The sequence below is a fragment of the Scatophagus argus genome, chromosome 6 (genome assembly GCF_020382885.2).
Source record: "Scatophagus argus isolate fScaArg1 chromosome 6, fScaArg1.pri, whole genome shotgun sequence".
In the NCBI taxonomy this organism is placed as follows: domain Eukaryota; kingdom Metazoa; phylum Chordata; class Actinopteri; family Scatophagidae; genus Scatophagus; species Scatophagus argus.
Genome location: NC_058498.1, coordinates 564,703 through 585,000, shown reverse-complemented (window position 1 = coordinate 585,000; position 20,298 = coordinate 564,703). Strand labels below are relative to the sequence as shown.

The 20,298-nt window shown below is 46.8% G+C and overlaps 2 protein-coding genes and 1 long non-coding RNA gene across 7 annotated transcripts in view; 1 reads left to right on the top strand and 2 right to left on the bottom strand.

Moving 5' to 3' along the window:
• nrd1b (nardilysin b (N-arginine dibasic convertase)) overlaps positions 1-6,591 on the bottom strand; it is a 17,351-nt gene extending 10,760 nt beyond the window's left edge. For both annotated transcript variants that reach the window (XR_006843547.1, XM_046391048.1), the window contains exons 1-9: positions 6,438-6,591; positions 5,296-5,529; positions 4,699-4,966; positions 4,269-4,350; positions 3,578-3,731; positions 2,752-2,825; positions 2,274-2,369; positions 1,886-2,008; positions 1,469-1,526 (exon numbers count right to left, since the gene is read on the bottom strand). Coding sequence is in view for 1 of the 2 variants with exons in the window: in XM_046391048.1 (XP_046247004.1) it covers positions 1,469-1,526; positions 1,886-2,008; positions 2,274-2,369; positions 2,752-2,825; positions 3,578-3,731; positions 4,269-4,350; positions 4,699-4,966; positions 5,296-5,492 (1,052 nt within the window). In the remaining variant the exon portion in view is untranslated. The remainder of the gene's footprint in view (positions 1-1,468; positions 1,527-1,885; positions 2,009-2,273; positions 2,370-2,751; positions 2,826-3,577; positions 3,732-4,268; positions 4,351-4,698; positions 4,967-5,295; positions 5,530-6,437) is intronic.
• Positions 6,022-11,495, top strand: LOC124060290. Its single transcript, XR_006843548.1, has 2 exons — positions 6,022-6,165; positions 10,813-11,495. It is a non-coding gene; the product is annotated as an uncharacterized LOC124060290 (long non-coding RNA).
• Positions 10,446-20,298, bottom strand: rab3b (RAB3B, member RAS oncogene family). 4 transcript variants are annotated; one of them, XM_046391052.1, is made up of 6 exons: positions 19,570-20,298; positions 16,459-16,683; positions 12,477-12,595; positions 12,250-12,374; positions 11,205-11,263; positions 10,446-11,035 (listed from the first exon to the last, which is right to left on the bottom strand). In XM_046391052.1, the coding sequence occupies exons 2-6, from the start codon at positions 16,681-16,683 to the stop codon at positions 10,952-10,954; spliced, it is 612 nt and encodes a 203-aa protein (XP_046247008.1). In that variant the 5' UTR covers positions 19,570-20,298; the 3' UTR covers positions 10,446-10,951. The 4 variants fall into 4 exon arrangements, with proteins under 4 accessions (XP_046247008.1, XP_046247006.1, XP_046247005.1 ...); XM_046391050.1 differs by lacking the exon at positions 11,205-11,263 and having other exon boundaries at positions 10,851-11,035; positions 18,973-20,298; XM_046391049.1 differs by lacking the exon at positions 11,205-11,263 and having other exon boundaries at positions 10,851-11,035.

The following is a 20,298-nucleotide window of genomic DNA, read 5'->3' as shown; positions in this document are numbered from 1 at the left end:
TGAGTGTATCTGTAGTGACTGTGGTGCGTCTGTAGTGAGTGTGGTGCGTCTGCAGTGACTGTGTCTGTAGTGAGTGTGGTGTGTCTGTAGTGGGTGTGTCTGTAGTGAGTGTGGTGGGTCTGCAGTGACTGTGTCTGTAGTGACTGCGTCTGTAGTGAGTGTGGTGTGTCTGTAGTGACTGTGGTGGGTCTGTAGTGAGTGTGGTGCGTCTGTAGTGACTGTGTCTGTAGTGAGTGTGATGCGTCTGCAGTGACTGTGTCTGTAGTGACTGCGTCTGTAGTGAGTGTGGTGTGTCTGTAGTGAGTGTGGTGCGTCTGTAGTGAGTGTGGTGCGTCTGTAGTGACTGTGTCTGTAGTGAGTGTGGTGTGCCTGTAGTGGGTGTGTCTGTAGTGAGTGTGGTGCGTCTGTAGTGACTGTCTGTAGTGACTGTGTCTGTAGTGAGTGTGGTGTGTCTGTAGTGAGTGTGGTGCGTCTGCAGTGACTGTGTCTGTAGTGACTGCATCTGTAGTGAGTGTGGTGTGTCTGTAGTGGGTGTGTCTGTAGTGAGTGTGGTGCGTCTGTAGTGACTGTCTGTAGTGACTGTGTCTGTAGTGAGTGTGGTGTGTCTGTAGTGAGTGTGGTGCGTCTGCAGTGACTGTGTCTGTAGTGACTGCATCTGTAGTGAGTGTGGTGTGTCTGTAGTGGGTGTGTCTGTAGTGAGTGTGGTGCGTCTGTAGTGACTGTCTGTAGTGAGTGTGGTGTGTCTGTAGTGGGTGTGTCTGTAGTGAGTGTGGTGCGTCTGTAGTGACTGCGTCTGTAGTGAGTGTGGTGTGTCTGTAGTGGGTGCGTCTGCAGTGAGTGTGGTGGGTCTGCAGTGACTGTCTGTAGTGAGTGTGGTGTGTCTGTAGTGGGTGTGTCTGTAGTGAGTGTGGTGCGTCTGTAGTGACTGCGTCTGTAGTGAGTGTGGTGTGTCTGTAGTGAGTGTGGTGCGTCTGTAGTGACTGCGTCTGTAGTGAGTGTGGTGTGTCTATAGTGGGTGCGTCTGCAGTGACTGTGGTGCGTCTGTAGTGACTGTGGTGCGTCTGCAGTGACTGTGGTGCGTCTGCAGTGACTGTGGTGCGTCTGCAGTGACTGTGGTGCGTCTGCAGTGACTGTGGTGCGTCTGCAGTGACTGTGGTGCGTCTGTAGTGACTGTGGTGTGTCTGCAGTGACTGTGGTGCGTCTGCAGTGACTGTGGTGCGTCTGTAGTGACTGTGGTGCGTCTGCAGTGACTGTGGTGCGTCTGCAGTGACTGTGGTGCGTCTGTAGTGACTGTGGTGCGTCTGCAGTGACTGTGTCTGTAGTGAGTGTATCTGTAGTGACTGCATCTGTAGTGAGTGTGGTGTGTCTGTAGTGGGTGCGTCTGCAGTGACTGTGGTGCGTCTGTAGTGACTGTGGTGCGTCTGCAGTGAGATGTTACGGTGTGTTGTGGTGTGTGAGGAGCTCTTACTTGTTGGGGACGTTGATGAAGATCTCTCTCACCCACTGCTCCAGAGTGTCCAGACTCTCTAGACAACAAGAGCAGACCCAGGACTAAAGCCGAGGACTAAAGAACGTCTGCTGCCCTCACCGTGGCGTCGTGATGTCAGAGTGTACTTCAGGGTGTGTCGGTACACAGTGACATCACAGACAGCCAGGAGAGCCAATCACACGCGACACCTTTTAGCCTGCTGTTCCTCTTTTAGCATTGACATTAGCATGTTAGCATGCAACATCGAGCAGACGTTTCATCCAAAGCAACCTGAAGGATTTAACTGTTTCTCCTCTTGTCAGGAGACTGAAGTGAGAGTCAAAGTGCAGTGAAAGCAGCACAGAGACAAAGATCCACTGAGGCTGCGGTGACCTCTGAGTGAGTTTGTGTCGGTACCTTTGGACTGCACAGCGAGTGTCATGTAATGAGCAGAGTAATATCTCCTCCAGAAGAGTCTGAGCCGCTCGTACGTGTTGATCTGCTTCTCTCTGGGCTCGTGCTTTAATGTCTGAGCGTTACCTGACAGGAAGACACGCTCAGCGTTAATCAGACCTGAAGACATCGCCGCTTTCCAGCTGCATCAGCCTAGAAATACTGAGCTCATAAAACCCTTTAGAATCAGCTGCATGACGTAGTCATAACTTCACTAAAGTATCTGAGTTCAAGATGAACTGCAGGCTCTTCTTCTTTCTGACCTGTAAATCTGTGTAAATGTTTTCTTTGTTGAAACAAGTCTCAGAGGGTTGTTTGTGCAAGTGTGTGTTTGTGTATGTGTGCTCCTTACCCCAGCAGAATTTGCTCATAGGGTGTCCCGGTTTAGCCAGACCTCCAAACAGCATCTCCTTTCGATGAGAGTCCGACGGCCTCGCTAACTGGTACTCTAAACAGGAAATGTTACGAGTCGTTACTCCTTCCTTTCAGTGCATACTTCAGCCGTCCTTACAGAGTACGTGCTGTTATGAGGCACCTTTAACTTTGACCCTCTGGCCATCGGTCGCAGTCCGTAGTGTGACATTTGAGGTACAAAGAAAAGACGCAGTAGGACATCCTGGTATTTTTGGCACACTGCATTCGAACTAATTATTACTACCTTTTGAGGTCGGTGGGGTGACGATGGTTCTGTTTGTACAATCCACAAGTCTTAAACGTGGACACGTAACAAGACCTTTCTGACTGTAACTGAACTGAACAGAACCAACAGGCTGATGGACACGAGTCTTAAAGCAGCCTACAGAGCCACAGCTTGGCTCGGTTTGACTCACCGCTGTCCACGGCCTCCACCTCTCTGTCGATGGCATCTTCGATCATCAGAGGGCAGATGAAGAACTGAGCCCACCTGGAGCACACAGCAGAATGTCAGCAGTCCATTCAGGGACAACATCCAAAAAGAAAAGTGAAAACAGGACAAAACCACAAACCAGCGGTGGAATCAACTGGCACAATAACTTATTCGCTGCTTGTGATGTTTACCCCACAACATTTTTGGTTCCAGTCCAGAGTCTTTGTTTTGATTTGCTGGTCGGACGAAACAGGACTTTTAAAGACATCAGCTGGGGACTGACTAACAATCAAACAATCAATCATTAACTAAAAGTTGTGATCTGTGATTGATCAGTGAGTAAAATGTTCAAACAGCAGCCACATGAGCTTCAAATCTCCTGCAGCTGCGTGACGCAGCACAACCTGCAGGCGTCTCATCTTCCTGACGCTGGTGTTTCCTCAGACTCCTGCTCTGACAACAGCAGCAGCGCCAACATGGCAGCAAACAGCCCGACAGCTGGGCTGGAGAGCAGCTCAGTGCTTGCGATGATGTAAAATGAAGCGGTTAACCTCCTATCAGCGAGCCTCCTGGCCCACAGTGAACACACACAGGACAGGTGGACGCCCAGAAACTCACCATCTGATAGGAAACCCCAGTCAGCCACATACTGGACCTCATACTGGCCACAGTCTCAGGACTGTTCTGATCTTTGTGCTTTAAGCCTCATAAAATTAAAAATAACCAGCAAATAAACAAGAACTCTAACGGTTTGGCGGTTCCAGCCTGTGCCTGGTGCAGCCAATGGGGAGTTTTGAAGATGAGCTCACCTGTCGAGCGCCTCCTTGAAATACTTCCTCTGTACGTCGAACTGGAAGATGGTCCTCTCACAGTCGGTGGAGGCATTGTCGCTGCCGCCGTGCTTCTTCAGGAAGGCGTCGAAACCGTTCTCTGCTGGGTATTTCTCACTGCCCATAAACACCACTGAACATCAGGGAGGAGGACAACAATGAACACATGAGGACAACAGAAACACTAACGGACAGAGCTGCGTTCAGGGTGACAAATCTATCTTCAAACCTAATGACAATGGCTGAATTAAGAAGATCTGACACAGGATGTGGATCCTAAAAGATGCCCACAAAACACAGTGAAGCTGGGCAAGAACTGTCACACAGGACGCCATTCATCACCTGCCGTCTACAGTAAAGGAAGGAGAGAAGAAGAAAGGTTTGAGGAAATAAAGCCCTGCCTCATCTCAAAGAAGAGAAAACCTGCAGTTATTACTTAAAAATGTTCATTCATTTCTCCAACAGAACAGGAAACGATTTCAGTATAAAAGCATCACAAAAACACCCCAATAAACCTGAAAACATCATGAAGCTGAAAAAGGTCTGGCAGAGATGAACTGACACCAGGCTGTTTGTTCTATCCAAAATGTGTTCGATGTGAGAAAAGTGCAAGAAGACAACAGAGTGAGACAGCTGGGCTTCATCTGTCTCCTCTTCCTGTCGGACTCACTGTGCTCCAGGAAGTGGGCGAGGCCAGGCAGGTCATCTGGGTCGCTGAAGCTCCCCACGCTGATGCACAGAGCAGCCGCCGCCTGGAAACACACAAACACACAGCGGCAGGTGAGACTGGTGAGCTTTATGTGTGCTCTGACGGTGGAGAGTGAAGACAACATGACACAAGCTGAAGGAAGGCTCAGCTGTCGGCTCTGGTGTGCTGGAAGCTAACAGTCGCTAACGAAGCCGTCAGCTGAATTCACTGAATGTTTTTGGTTGGTTTCTGGGTTGAGTCTCTTCATGGGACGTTTTGACAGTAAGACAAATAACTCCAGACACGACCTCTGACATAACTTTAAAGTTAAAGTAATGTAAACAGAGTCAGTGATGAGCTTAAATTAACACGTGGTGCATTTGAGGACATTTAGGAGAAACGAAACCTCCACCTGCTTCTCAGAGCTCCCACTGTTCTTCTTCCCCGTCTTCTCCTCGTCCAGCTCTTCAAAGTCGCTGTCCTGCTCTTCGTCTTTGTCTTCCTCCACGTCTTCCTCTGACCCCTCGCCTGAATCTTCCTCGGCTTGCCCCTCCTCCTCTTCCTCCTCCCCGTCCGCCGCTCCTCCCTCGTCCTCCCCGTCCGCCTCGTCTCGCTTGGCGTCTGCTCGGCTGAAGTCAGAGATGAGGAGCGCTCGGAGACCGTTACTCAGCTCAATGTACCTGCACAGAGGATGAGCATCGACACTCCACAGCTGACACTTCAGTGGGACAAGTCTGATAAAAATCTGCTGACCTTTTTGTTTTTTTTAAACCAATTTTTACGGTTAGTTTGGTCAAACTGATTTATTCCTTTGTCTGAGCTGAAGGTTCACTTCTGGGTTTATATGTTAGTGAATGATTACCAAATGATTTCATGCACAGTAGATCACTTGCACACAATAAGCACACAGATGAAACAAATGTAATTTTGAGTTCATGCTAAAGTCACATGTGCAGCATCACGGAATCCCATGAGACGTCTGACCAACTGCTGCTCTAGGAGGGAGCACCTGTACTTCTTCGGGTCACTGGGCGATTTGATGATCTCTGGGTCTCCCTGGTCTTCTGCAGAGACTCCATCTCCAGCAGCCAGCCGGGCCCTGATGTCCTGCGGTGGCGGCGGCAGCGGCGGCGGCTCACCCTGGTCAGACACAGAAACCTGTCCTGGCACACTGCCTCCACTCACTGACTTGCTGGTGTGAGGCATTTCAACCGAGTCCACTGGGGGGGAGGGGGGGGCAGAACTACAGGCAGAGGACAACAGACAAGACCAATTAATATGTCGTGCTGGTACACTGTGGCCAAAATATGTAGACACTCCGAGAGTGTTTAGTTCCAGGTTAGAAATATGCTTTGCTACAAATCTGACTACAACTCTTGTATTGAAGATAACGAAGTTCTTCCAGCTTTGTGTCCACACTTTGTCCCTTTAAGGTGGCAACATGACAGGCCACAAAACCAGCTTTATACAGAAATGGTTTCCCCTGAGATCTTGACTGGCCTGTGAGCCAGACGTGATGACATGTCAGTGTTGGATCTTGAATTTGTCAGCTTGGTCTCTAAAAACTTGCAAAGGTCATTTTCACCGTTATCTACCATATAATCTGAAAGATTAAACTACTGACTGACAGACGGCTACTACTTGATAAACTGATTAAAATGTTGGAAACTACAGACTCCAGTTCGATCCAGTGTCATTTTGTCGTTAACATGTGATTTTACTGATGCGGTGTGATGGGGAGAGAAGGGCGGGATGTTACCATCTGCCACAGACCAGAGTGGTTCGTGAATACTCACTGAACTCACAGCTTGGGTTACTACGCTGACTGTCATTAATCAGACAGCTAGCAAGCTAGCAACTGCGGGAGCTAACCTGAAAGGTAAACACATAACGACACAACAATTCCTCTAATTTAGATGGTTAAATCACCGCTTAATGGTTAGCTAATTAGCCACAGACCGGCTTGGTTAGCTGTACATTAGCTTTGAGTAATCCTGTTGCTGGGAAAGACACAACACCGTCAGTGAAACGGCTAGTTTAGCCACACTGTGTGAAACAGGACCCGTTCAGCCTGAGCGTCGGCTACATCTGAGCTCTAAAACATGGCGCTGCCGCTTGGTTTGTCGTACTGTAATACGAGGAGATGCTCACCTTTGTTTCAGCTAACGTAACGCTCAGGGAAGTTCGTGCTTTCACTACAGCCAAAGAATTTCTGAGAGGAGCCGCCTAGCGTGGGTCAGCTAGCAGTTAGCCAAAACAAAGCCTGTGACTGGCTGAGGGCAAATCGATCACACAGAAACCGACCCTCTGATTGGTTAAATCTGTGACACGCAGTAAGTTTGACTGGCTGGCAGTCAAACGGTTATAGCAAGTAGTTACAGTTACAGACCGCAGTTAGCGTCTGTTCATTACTTTAATGAATAGGCCTAACTGATTTAACACTTGGTCAAAAAAATATATAAGAAAATAGTGGAAAGGATGTTCTTGTTTACCAACAAAGAAAAAGTCTCCCGTCAGAAATCAGACAACTTTTATGATTAAAGATTGGGATTTTTTATTATACTAAATTGCATCTATAATATACAAACATTCACAATATTTTGTACAATCACTTTGTGCTTCTCCTGCATACAGGAGTGAACTGTAACACGACAAGTTTACATAAACTCTATAGAATTTGTCCATGGTATACACAGCATAAAAATAAATTCATACTCAACACCATTATAATTTCTAATTCTATCATTTACAAATTCACTTAAAAAATAATCATGTGAAGACAATGTCAATATTATTGGATGTTTTCGTCCATCCGAAGACACATGGTGGAGAGTTACACACAAAACGTGCGCTGTGGGAGCTATTTCACCATTTGGCAGGATATTTTTAACTTCTATCTTTATAATATTGGATAATAAATGCACAAAGTTTTAGTTCTTCTTCTCTTTTCTTGAGGGCTTTCCTAAACACACGTCCTGTTTCTCAGCTGACATGACATTATCAAAATATCACACACTTCTGTCAAAGATACTATACACAAACACAAAACCCTTACAACTGAACACTCAATAAATATCATGTTAACCATATGCAACAATGTTGGCTCTAACGTCACACACACACTCACACACACACACACACACACACACACACACACACACACACACACACACACGCTCATGTAGGAAACACTGCGAACATGACGGCTACACAACTACACCTGCTGAAGGGGAAGGAGGGGGAGGGAGAGAGAGAGAGAGAGAGAGAGAGTGCTCTTCACTCACCAGCTGTGTGTGTGTGAGTACGTGAGTGTGTGTGTGTATGAGTGTGTGTGTCTTATGGTTCTTTGTATGGACAGTTTGATTGGCCGTTTACTCCTGGAAAACACTAGAGAAGTTCATATGTCAGTTTGGTTACGACAACACGTGTGCACACAAACAAAGTGAAGGTGTGAGAATGTGTGGCTGACGTGTGTAACGTTGTGTGTCGTGTTTGTGACCGGCTGCACTGCTTCATGCCTCCTGCACACTGATCGAGTCTCTACATCAAGTCAACCGACAGCCTTCAAACAGCAACAGACACGGCAGCTCATCGTCTCTGTCCGTCCACACGGCTTCCTCTCGTAGTCGTCGGCGTCGGTTACGCCTCGTGTCACCTGACTGTGATTCCATCGCGTCTGTCTTATTGACAGAGCGTAAACCATCCACCTTAAAGCTGGAGTCCTTCAGGCTTTACGTCTCTTAGATTTGGCAACACTTGTGCATGTTGGTGTGTATTACCGAGTTAATGAGTATTTGTATTAGTGTGTCTGGGCTCAGAGGACTCTTCACATCACAACACGGCCGTACCACCATGAGCCAACATGTTAATCTCCTTTATGGGCATCATATAGGGTTTAACTTAGTACAACTCAAAGGTTATTGCTTTGAGGTTTGCAGTTCTGAACCTTCGCTTTTACATTAATTACAGTCAGGGTCATAAAGGTCGGGCCGTCTCTCAGGCTGCATGTGCACGTCTGAAACTCTAAAGCCGAGTCCTGACTCGATTTGGACCTGCAGAAAGAGGATATGCTACATTATCCAATCATTATGCAGTCATGGATGGTCTGTGAGACGTTGGACCCCTGGACACAGACACATGAAACCCACCCTACATCAGAGCTGAACAACCAGGCTGACGGAGACACTTAACTTTGTGTCTCTTTGTAGATGTTTACTTCATTTTCTAATCAGGATATTTCAGAGAGATTTTTTTAATAATCTGAACAGAGGGTCTGTGTGCAACAGGTGTCCTAATCTGGAAAGATCCTTGAGGCAGCTGGTTGGTTTGTGATACTGGACTTTCTAAATAAAGCATAATTTGGGTAAGAGTCACTTGAGTTAGAGGCTCTGGCTCTGTTAGGGGCCCCCTGACCGCTTCAGTTCACTAATCCTTCCATGCCTGAATTACATAAACAAATATGATGGGATGTACCTCCAGCAGCAGATCGTTTGATTCTACCCACCACGTCTGGACCACCTGAGGCGCACTGAAGCTGCTGCACTCAATAAGAAACTCGCTGCTCCATATGAAACACCGAGCCGTGTTGCTCACAAACTGAGTTCCATGTGCGAGCTAAACGAGACGGGGGACGCTGACCTGGAAGTTGAGCAGCGTCACGTCAGGTCCTGCCCTGCTGGCTTTCACATGAGGGTTAGACTGTGAAACAGCCCATCAGCAGCCACATTTCCTGCAGGAAACCATAAAGAGCAAATCTAAAATGAGGCTGAATGAAGATTCTGTTCATGAATCTTTACAAATGATCGAATCTGTATTTGAAGGCTTCAGTTTGTTTGGTGCACCAAGGCACATTTTGTCATTGAGAAACTTCCAGGACTGACAAAGGATTTCCTGATGTCACAGACTCCTCGTCCTAAAATTGCCGTACATTGATTTGTTTTGTATTCTATCACTGAACCCGTGCTTAACCCTGTGCTGTTAAGAACACTACAGAGAAGCGTCAGACTGGTCTCCGGACTCGGCCTGCATCTTTCCACTCAAACGGTTTCGGCTGCCGCCCTGTTATTGGGCCGCAGGCATGACGTACTGGGGTGGACTCCCGACCAGAAGCTGTCTGAGATGTTCCTGCAGGTGACTCGGTGAACGACTGCGACCTGTGAACTTGTGAACATGAGCAGCTGTGGCAGTGCTGTGCTAACCTGTGGACCCTGCGTCCAGCACCCTTCAGCAGTACACTCCCAACAAAATCCAACTGGCTTTCTGCAGCTGTGCAACCAAAGTGAAGCACCATCCACAACCAGCCGAGGCAGAACACGCTGGCTGCCAGGTGTACATCTCAACACCTTCGCTGTTGTTGCATAATTAGATGCCCTTTTTTAACTGCATCTTTTGGGTCGTGAGTTTCTGGTTCCCAATCTGCAAAGGAAAGGCAACACACAGCGGTGGTGTACAGCGTTGTGTCGGGGCGTCAGTGTTCACCATCGGCCCTCGTCACATCTGCAGCAAAGCAGCAATTTATTCACTCTGGATTTTCCTCTGTATGTTGTGCTGTGAGTTTTTTCCTCATGAATGCATTTAGATTTTACATGTTTTTGTTTTTTATTTTTGGTGATGTCTTTATGAGTACATACCAGCTGCTTATGTGTGGGATCGATGGCAAATGATGCAATGCTTCACAACCCCACTGATGTGTGTTGCACTTCACCACCGCAACCACAAATATCGCCGTTCTGGGACGTCAGGGTTGTAAGCATTTGACAGCCTGGGAATGAGACTCACCTCACTTAAAGCCGGGTCACATTTATGCCTGCGATGGTGAAATTTAGGACCAAAGTCAATTTATTTCAGTGGAATCAGAGGATTTACTCACAGGGACAATTCAAGTCATGCAGTGACATGACATGCAAATTTTCACCGCTGACCCACAGCAAACCATGCTGACAGAGCTGATCTTTGAGGGAACAGGACCAAACATCTCCAAACAGAGGAAGCTATCGAGGCTTACTGTCGGTCCATCCACTTTAAATAACCTCCGGGTCAGACTATAACCTGCTTCTCCTCCTGTTAACGACCATACTAATTAGGAGGGCAGCTCAGAGAGCTCCTGACGCTAACTGGTACTAACATCACCAGCATCACCATCGACGTTTTAACAGCTGTCCCTGCGAGAATTCCTTGTTGATGAGGACATATGGATCCACTTTGTTGTTCTGCTTCCTGTTGTGACCAGGCTTTAAATGTAACTTCCTGTATCTAGCTATGGCATCATTAAACACTCCAGCCTCCAGTCACAGCACACGAGCATTTCCTGCCAGCGACAACATTTTGTCTGGAGTACACTGCCTCCCTCACTCTACGTAAGGGCCAACCTCGGGTACTGCAGGGGGGCGGCCAAACTAAGTCTAAATGTTAGCAGGGATCGCAGGAGGCGTAGTGATTATTGACTGCTCACAAACATGGACTGAAGCGGAGGGAGGGTGTGTTGAGGAATGTTACAATAATTAATCTGTTTTTTCTTTTTCTTTAGAGCTTGGGGGCAGCAGGGAGACTAACGACATCGAACGATCAGCAGCACTTCTGAGGTAGCTGAGCGGGCTTATCGGTCAGTCTGGTGGTCTTGGTGCCGGGAGCCGCCGGCGCCTCCACGTCCACGCGCTCTGACATCTTCACACAGATGATGTCCACCAGGCGCTCGAAGACCTGCCGCACGTTGATGTTCTCCTTGGCACTCGCCTCGTAATACTCAAAGCCTGCGGGAAGAACCGGAAGAGTTAAGCATTTTGATACGTATACACGCAGCTTCAGGCAGCCGTGCACAAAGAGCTTCACGAACATCACGATGCAAGCATTTTCTCAGCGGTAAAGTGGTCATTTAAGGAACTAAAACTGACAATAATTTTCTCAGTAATTTTCACAGACCTGATTAGCTGCTTTGTTTGTCAGAGTGTTGGTGGGCATGAAGATAAATCTGATGGTCACTGGATAATTAACAGAATAGAACAGGTTTTAAAAACATACCATTATGTTTACTTTTAAAACTTTTCTCTAATAATTCCTCCCACCTTTTCACACCTCTAAAGTTCTTCAAATTGAGCAATCACTTTTGAACTGGTCCTGATTCAGAGTTGTATTAAGTCTGTGCCACATGTTGATATTGATATTTTTTGGTTTGTAAAGTAACATCGTTGGTCTTACAAAGACTGTTTTCTGACTTAAGTTGGGTGTGGTTTCGTCTGTTTGAGCATCTCAGGGTGTGTTTGCTGCATTCACACTCTGCTTCCCACTTCACAAATAACATTTGTAGGCTGGGATCCACGGGATCCACATGCCTGAATGGCAGGGTGGACAGAAAACTCTCCTCATGTCACTTTGTGCTTACTTTTGCTTATCAAGATGAACGAACACACACAAGTGCCATCACTGTGCAATCCTTCAGCTTCACTCGACTTTACATACGGACATACATATATTACATTACATACATACATACATACGTTTTCTGGAAGGTTTCCCTGAACACCGTCAGCTGTGTGTCAGCAGTGTTCAGAGTCATTACACTGAGTGAAGAAAAAGCTCCAGGCAGCAGAGCTAAAACCAGTACCGTGCATCCTCAGTTCAAACACCTGACTGGCCTTGGGCCATGGCTGTAGCCGTTACAGTATTCAGGTAAACACACCTCAGGCTGAAGTCACTATATGCAACTCTTTCCCACAGAGGAACATTACAAAAACTTGTTCTGCACTGCAAACTTTAAATTGGACAAATGTGAGGAGTCACAGGTTCCATGACTGCTGTTTCCTTCAGTAAATGATTTAGTTTCTTCAGCCTCAGTCTTTAAGGCATCACCACACAACACGAGTCATTATTATCGTACACAGCTGGTAGAATCATTCAGAAATGAGAAGTTAGTACAACAATCACAAAGTTCTCAGCAGGAGCTCATTCAGGTAACATGTTGTCTCACCTAACTGGTCGGCCAGGTGTTTTCCTTTCTCTGGAGGTACGACTCTCTCCTCGTCCATGTCACACTTGTTGCCCACCATGATCACCTGTGCGTTGTCCCAGGAGTACGTCTTTATCTGAGTGGCCCTGAAAGCACATTTTAAATACTTATTTATATTATATTTGAATCCTTCATTTGAAACACGCGCACACACACACACAAACTCCTGCTTCTGAGAGCACACGCACCAGTCCTGGACGGCGTTGAAGGACTCCTCGTTGGTGATGTCATACATGAGGATGAAGCCCATGGCGCCGCGGTAGTAGGCTGTGGTGATGGTGCGGTAACGCTCCTGTCCCGCCGTGTCCTGGAAACGCAGACATTCACACATGTGCTTTACTCAGTAATAAAACTGAAACCTCAGCTTTGTATGTTTGCCACCGCTGGATTCGGACGAGTCTCCCCCTAGAGGCTGCAGTGTAGATTACAGCCAACAACACTGAGATGTCAGACAGAACAAACATTCTGATCATCATCACAGTACAGATCACGCAGTGTCCACAACAAAGCAACCTGGACTCTTGAGTTTGATACTTTGATGCTGTGTCCAAGTGGACATGGATGGAGACAGTAGAATCAGCTGGAAATCCGTTTCTCTGGGCTGCATGTTGGCAAACACGAGGTTCATCTGGTACTTTCACATTTTGCTCTGGAGAAAAGTGTTGGACTGTCGGACACTGTGGCCCACACGCCGACACACCACGCTCGGATGTTATCTGCTATATCCTGCCATCTAATCCAGACTGTGTGACTTGAATGTTTTACTGCATTTGCGGTTTCCATGGAGACACAAGCATCGATAAGACTGCGAGTCAGACCGGCGCCACCATTTTGACCAGGAGCACAAAAAGAAACTTACAAACATGTGAAAACTGATGAGCAGAACATCATGATTCACACACACCTGTTCTCACCTCACAATAACACACAGCGACGTGCTGAACTTCACCTCATCACCATCACCATCAGTCTGTCTGCTCATCAGTCGACTCTCCTGGTCTGTACGCAGTTCATACGTGACAAATCAGCATCGCGTGTACAGCTGCAGATACAAACTGCTCTTTCTGTTCTGAATATCACGCGGTTTGGACTCGAGTCCATCGCCGTCCTCGTTAGCTTCTCTAAACAGGACGAAACGTGTCTGATGACATCACACTCCACGATGGGCTGGATTTACATTAGCAATACGAGAAATGAATTTCACACGACGTCCTGACATTTTTACCAACAACCAACAACCAGACCAACAACTTTCCTAAAACATTTTGTTAATTTCAAACAATTACAAGGAAAACTGTTTTTCTCATTTCATAACTTACAGTTGGGTGTGCAGTAACAAAACATGAACACACACACAAATAAAGTCTAAAACGTATCCACTGTATTTTCAGTACTCTAAAATAAAGGGATATCTGACATCAGTATGCAAACGTTAATAGAACGTAATTACTAACATGACGGATAAGCGTGTTGACACGAGTTTTGTTCAGTGCATCCCTCGAGTCCTGGCCACGTCGGGGAGTCTGGCATTCTGACTGGTGACAAAATGGCAAATGTTTCTTTATTAAATGAAAGTCAGACTTTTATTAATGTGCGCTGGTTGATTCTTCTTCTCGTTCATGCTGGAGAAAATGAGGCATTTTGTCACCAGTATCATCATGTGAAAACTCTTTTCATCTGTTTGCACAGGCACTTCATGACGCACTGAATAAAATCTGTGCTGCTGGAGTGTGAACAGGCTTTAATCTCACACGGAGCAAACGGACTCGCTTCTGCTCAAAGACTCTTAACCGTCTCATCTGAAGCTCCGATCGATCCGCCGGCTCATCGCCGCTCCGCTGCAAGCAACCAGCTGAGCCTCAATGTGACTTTCACGCCCATCCACAACATCTCCAGCATCCTCCACCGTTTCATACAGCACAGCTGGTCTGGGTACAGTCATTCTGCTAAATTTAGCTCCTTTGTGTGTCGCTTCCTCTGCACTCTGCCTGGTTTTCTCCTGCTTTCTCTTCTGAGATATGGTGAGTGTGTGAATGCATTGAGTTAGCTGAGATTTGACGTGGGGTGTGTGTGTGTGTGTGTGTGTGTGTGGCTGAATGTTGAAACAGTCTGGTCACCAGTTCACCAAAGGAGTTGAGGTTGGGTCGAGTTCTTCCACAGCAAACAGAACCAGAAAACAAATGCAAACTGGGGAAACGCTGTTGTCTCAGATACTGTTTCATAATGGACCATTAAGATTTCCCTTCACGGGAACAAAGAGGCCCAAACCAGGAATAACAGACCCGGTGGTGCACTAATGTATTTGAACAGGGTGGAGCGATTCAAACAACTGAACATCTTATCTCACTGGTGAAGCTGGTAGGATGTATTCCAATATCATCCTTCAGCTTTTTATTTACAGCTAATGTTGTTTTAAAATATACTAACTGATCATCGGTCAAAAGTTAAACAGTGAGCACAGATCTGTTTGAGCTGTAGCAACATTCGTAGGAAACGATCTATAAAAAAGGCATCAGACAGCTATAAAGAAATCAACGATTTTCAGTGGGGTTCCATTATTACAGAAAGCACAAAAACCCATTTTATCATAATCCAAACATACGCCCTCGAATGCCACCCAGTAAGTCCAGCGTCAGTGAAGGTGTTCTGTCCCTGTCTTTCCCAACGCCTCATTATCACAACAATAAAACAAAGACCGTTTTGTTGACACGCAACAATTACTCTCAAAAGGCTTTGATAGCATGTCTGCAGCTAAGCTACAGGCATGCTCGCATGCTAAAATGCTAAGATGATTAATTCATTTTCATGTGTGTCTCTGTGTGTGTGTTTCTATTTTTACTAGTGCTTTACTGTGCTTTCAGTTTGAATCAATTGGCTTTTATTAGCTCTACTTATGGCACCCCCCACCCCCAATGACACACACACACCCCTCCTCCTCACCCCTCCAGGTTCTTCTGTCCCCTGCCGGGTCTCAACCTCTTTGCCCCAAGAGGTCTCTTTAATTGCCACTGAAGACAGCACTGTTAGCGTGTGTGCGTGTGTGTGTGCGTGTGGCAGTGAGAGAGTGACTGAGCGTGAAGAGCTGCTGCCATGGCAACAACATCACCACCAATGATACAAGCTGAAGCCCAGAAGTCTGTGTGTCTTTTATTTTCCTCTTAGCAGCTTGTTGTTGACTGAGAGCAGAACATCACGTTACCCCTCATCCCTCTGCTCCTGGAGACTGCATGTTACTGCCAGTTACTGCGTGTTACTGCCAGTTACTGCGTGTTACTGCGTGTTACTGCGTGTTACTGCGTGTTGCTGCGTGTTACTGCCAGTTACTGCATGTTACTGCATGTTACTGCCAGTTACTGCGTGTTACTGCCTGTTACTGCCAGTTACTGCATGTTACTGCGTGTTACTGCCAGTTACTGCATGTTACTGCGTGTTACTGCCAGTTACTGCCAGTTACTGCCAGTTACTGCATGTTACTGCATGTTACTGCCAGTTACTGCGTGTTACTGCCTGTTACGACCTGTTACTGCCAGTTACTGCCTGTTACTGCCAGTTACTGCGTGTTACTGCCTGTTACGACCTGTTACGACCTGTTACTCCCAGTTACTGCGTGTTACTGCCTGTTACTGCCAGTTACTGCGTGTTACTGCCAGTTACTGCATGTTACTGCATGTTACTGCCTGTTACTGCCAGTTACTGCCAGTTACTGCATGTTACTGCCAGTTACTGCGTGTTACTGCCAGTTACTGCATGTTACTGCCAGTTACTGCGTGTTACTGCCTGTTACTGCCAGTTACTGCGTGTTACTGCCAGTTACTGCCAGTTACTGCATGTTACTGCATGTTACTGCCTGTTACTGCCTGTTACTGCCAGTTACTGCCTGTTACTGCCAGTTACTGCCAGTTACTGCATGTTACTGCCAGTTACTGCGTGTTACTGCCAGTTACTGCATGTTACTGCATGTTACTGCATGTTACTGCATGTTACTGCCTGTTACTGCCAGTTACTGCATGTTACTGCATGTTACTACATGCAGTAACAGTTACAGCTTTTATAAAAAGCTGTAACACACTCTGCAGTTTACTGCAGTAAACGGAGATTTTGGGCACAACTGCTTCACCTGCCAGGTGTAAAGCTGCATGTCTAAGAAGCAAACATAACATCTGTGCTCACCCAGATCTGCAGCTTGATCCTCTTGTCATTGCGATACACCGTCTTCACCTTGAAGTCGATGCCCACGGTGCTGACAAAAGAGTTGCTGAAGGAGTCGTCGGCGTAGCGAAACAGGAAGGACGTTTTCCCGACGCTGCTGTTACCGATGATCAGCAGTTTGAACATGTAGTCAAAGTTCTGGTCGGAGCCGTCCCGCTGGCCGAAACGCTGGTCTGCCTTCGCCATCTGGAGGTTTGATTTGAAAACAATCAGCAATCAGCATCATGAGATTTCTTCTGAACAAGGGCAACACACCCACTGGGAACATGGAGGACATGTCCAACTCATGTTTGACAATCATGTCCTTTGTCCTCCCCACATTATACAGTGTTATATACACATTATATATAGTTTGGCTGACAAGCCTCCACTTCCTCCCACTCTACAAAAGTGAAGAAAAAACATCCTGGATATGAACTCTGAAACTCAAATCTGATAAATTTGATGTGTACTTTGAAATTTTAGTTTGGGGCATCTGCTAACGCGAGGGGAGGGGTATACGAGCTGTACTGCAGCCAGCCACCAGGGGGCGTCCAGCTGTTTGGGCTTCACTTTAGTGGAGCTCTCATGTCGTTCATTTTATATACAGTCAATGACTGCAACCACAATTCTAATGGATAACATTTGTTGCGTTCCATACTCCTCCCTGTCTCTCATTTCCTGTCTGCGTGTTCACCATCACTGTCCATCGCATTTCTAACTGCCTGGTTGGAACTATGAAAGGCGCAGTGACCAGTCAGTTATTTCCTGGATAATTATAACACAGCAAATATTACTTTTCACAACTTCTAAACTTCTGAAACCAAACTGACACTCTTGTATGTAAAACATCTCTGAGGATGACAATGACCTGCTGTAATCCCAAAATGTTAACAGAGATTTCCATTCAGCAGGAGAAAGTGACTTTCGCATGGCTTTCTCTGGATTATCACACTTCATGACCCATAATGAGTCTCATGTCTAACTGTTTGGTTTTATATCTCACATTATTTTCCTCCTGTGTCTACAACATCTTGCAGCAATGAGACCATTTTGAAACGTGCGGGATGAGCCGAAAATGGTACAAATCCGCTGCTTTTTGTTCCTGGAAACCAGACTTTCTGAACTTTTCGCCCAGCTGTGATGAAGAGCTGCAGCCAAACATGATTCAGCTCAAGCAGCCACCAAACCCACAGTGTGTTAGACAGAGACACAATGCAAACAAACATTTCCTGTTAGACTTCACCTGTCGAGCCACACGAAGTCAAATAAAAGCCTGAGCTGCCTCTGTGGGAGAGCTTGCTGCCGGGTCGGTGTGGTGTTTGGGAGTTGCGAGCTGAAGGACTGAGAGCAGCAGATGTCGAAGTCAGAGCTAAAGATCATGCTGCGTTCAGCCTTGTGTGGATGGTTGTGTCGGTGGAGACTCATGGTCTGGGGGAGGAAAAGATGACTACGAAATACACGTGAAATGATGATTGTCACTGCGGGGGACGCTGCACTGGCATTTAAAATCTGCGCTTCTTTGTCAAGAGATTAATCATGTGTTTCATTTGAGGCCCTTTGGTGGAAAATAACCAAATTTCTACTGTACGTCAGGAGCGAATTTGGAGAATTTCCCAGCCATTCACTACAGTCGGTTACTGCTCTCAGACTGAATAAAGTCTGCTGCAGATCAGATGTTTCTGTGCACACCTTGTCATGTTATGTGTTGTTTATGAGACAGATCTGGGTTACAGTCCCACAAATAAGGACTATTGTCTCCATCTCTGCAGCTCTACTGAGCCTTTTAGCCTCTTTAGATTTCCTGGTTGCTTCAGTGTCTGTGCTGTCCTCTGTTAAAGCCTCAGTGCGAGACAGCAGACTCATCAGGTGACACGAACACAAATCCACCTGAGCCATGTTGTTGCTCTGTGCCTGCTGGATGAGTGAGAAAGGCCACTGTTTGTGTGGCGATAATAATTTAGCATCTGTCCGTCTTTCACAAACACTTCAGCACATCTGAACAAAGTAAGTTAAATTACAATATTAACCCTATATTAACCCTACCTGAAAACACTGCATTACTAAATAATGTATGCTATGGTATTGTTATAAAGTATGAAAGAGAGCTAGAGTTAGCTAACTGATGCTAACATACGAATGAAATGGAACTCAATTGCATTCAGTTAATTGGAACTGGACACTTTGAGATGCTAGTGCTAAGTACAACACGTTAACATGCTAACCCGCTAAAACTAAAAGTTGAATATGGTTAACATTATTAGCATGTTAGCATTGCAGTTGTGAGCAGATCATACTGATAGCAATTAGCTAACACCACTGTGTCTGTTAGGCTAGCCTGACCGAGAGCTTTTGTTGATTAAAGCTTCTTGCAGAGATAAAATCGTGTCATCAAAACATTTTAAATTATGGTAATGAATCATCCCCAGCACCAGTAAAAACTACGGCAGCCCGTGCAGGCCTGTGGAGACATAATGAAGAGCAGAGATATTCTACCTCCACTGAGGGCCATGAACCCACAACCAGGCAGGATCAACACGGAAGACTGAGGAGAAACGTCCGCACAGCAGGAATAACGGGCCTTCGTGAATACAATAATATGTGAGATTTAAAATATGAGCAAGCACCGTGGAAATCCATAAACGGAGACACTGTAGGAATTTAGTCTGATTGTGTCTCACACTCCTGCGGGGAGGAGAAACATGACGGACAGACCACAGCAGAGCCTCGGCCTGCGAGGTGGTCATGGCCCGGAACACAGGAGCACCTCAGGACCCACCGTACTGTACGGCGGGGTCCATATGGTGGACTCACTGACATCACTGATCGAGCTTTTCTCCAGTGTGAGGAGCGCAGTGGGGGCTGCAGATACGAGAGGAGATCAGAAAAACATATTTAATGAAACAGGCTCTACATTTAATCTACATTTAAGATGATTATGGGATGAACTGTTGGTCCAGTGGCGCACCGGCTCAGGTGTGATCGATGTTTCTGGATATGTGTGTGTGTGTGTGTGTGTGTGTGTGTGTTCGTTACGGCGCTGCTGAACGGTGTTGTGTCGCCGCCGGTCGTCGTGTTTTCTGTCTGTCTTACCTCTGCTGGGCGGATGCGATGCTCTCTCTCTGCTCTGCACCTGATGGAGACAGCCCGCTCGGTGTCCGCGCTCACAGTAAATAACAATAAACCCCCCAAATGTGTCCAAACGGAGCAGCACCAACGATAAGATCCGCTCCACCAAACGTCTGTTCAGGAAATGCGGCGTCGTTTGCAGTGAGCACAGTGGAAAAGAGGTGAAGCTGCCTGTGAAGCGTCGCCTCGTCCCGCGGCGCCGCACGCAGCCTTTACGCACGGCTCTACGCTGACATCCTGCGTTAATTCAAGGTGGAGCGAAGCGATATGGGAATATTTGCTAAGGCGTCTGCTGCCTGTCACCTCCTCCCCCTAAAAATAACCACCGCCGGCTTCTCTGTGAATGAACTGCGCTTTGGTTTTTGTTTTTTCTGGCTGCTCCTCCGCCCTATCAGGCGGCGCAGTCCCGCAGACGCGCAGCGGCAGGAGCGGCTGTCGTCTGCTCGCGATGACTCATGACTGAAGCAGCGAGGCGAAAAGCAGGAAAAATGTGCCTGTTTGTGCTGCGACAACAACCATATGAACACACACACACACACACAGGTGTGTCTGCAGGGTCGCTTCACATTCATCACCTGCACAGCATCAGTTCTGCGTTTTAATGTTGCAGCATCGATCCTGCTCAGATGTGATTAGAGCGGAAAACCTGATTGATCAGCCAGGCTCTGGTGATTATTTAACTGTCATGAACAC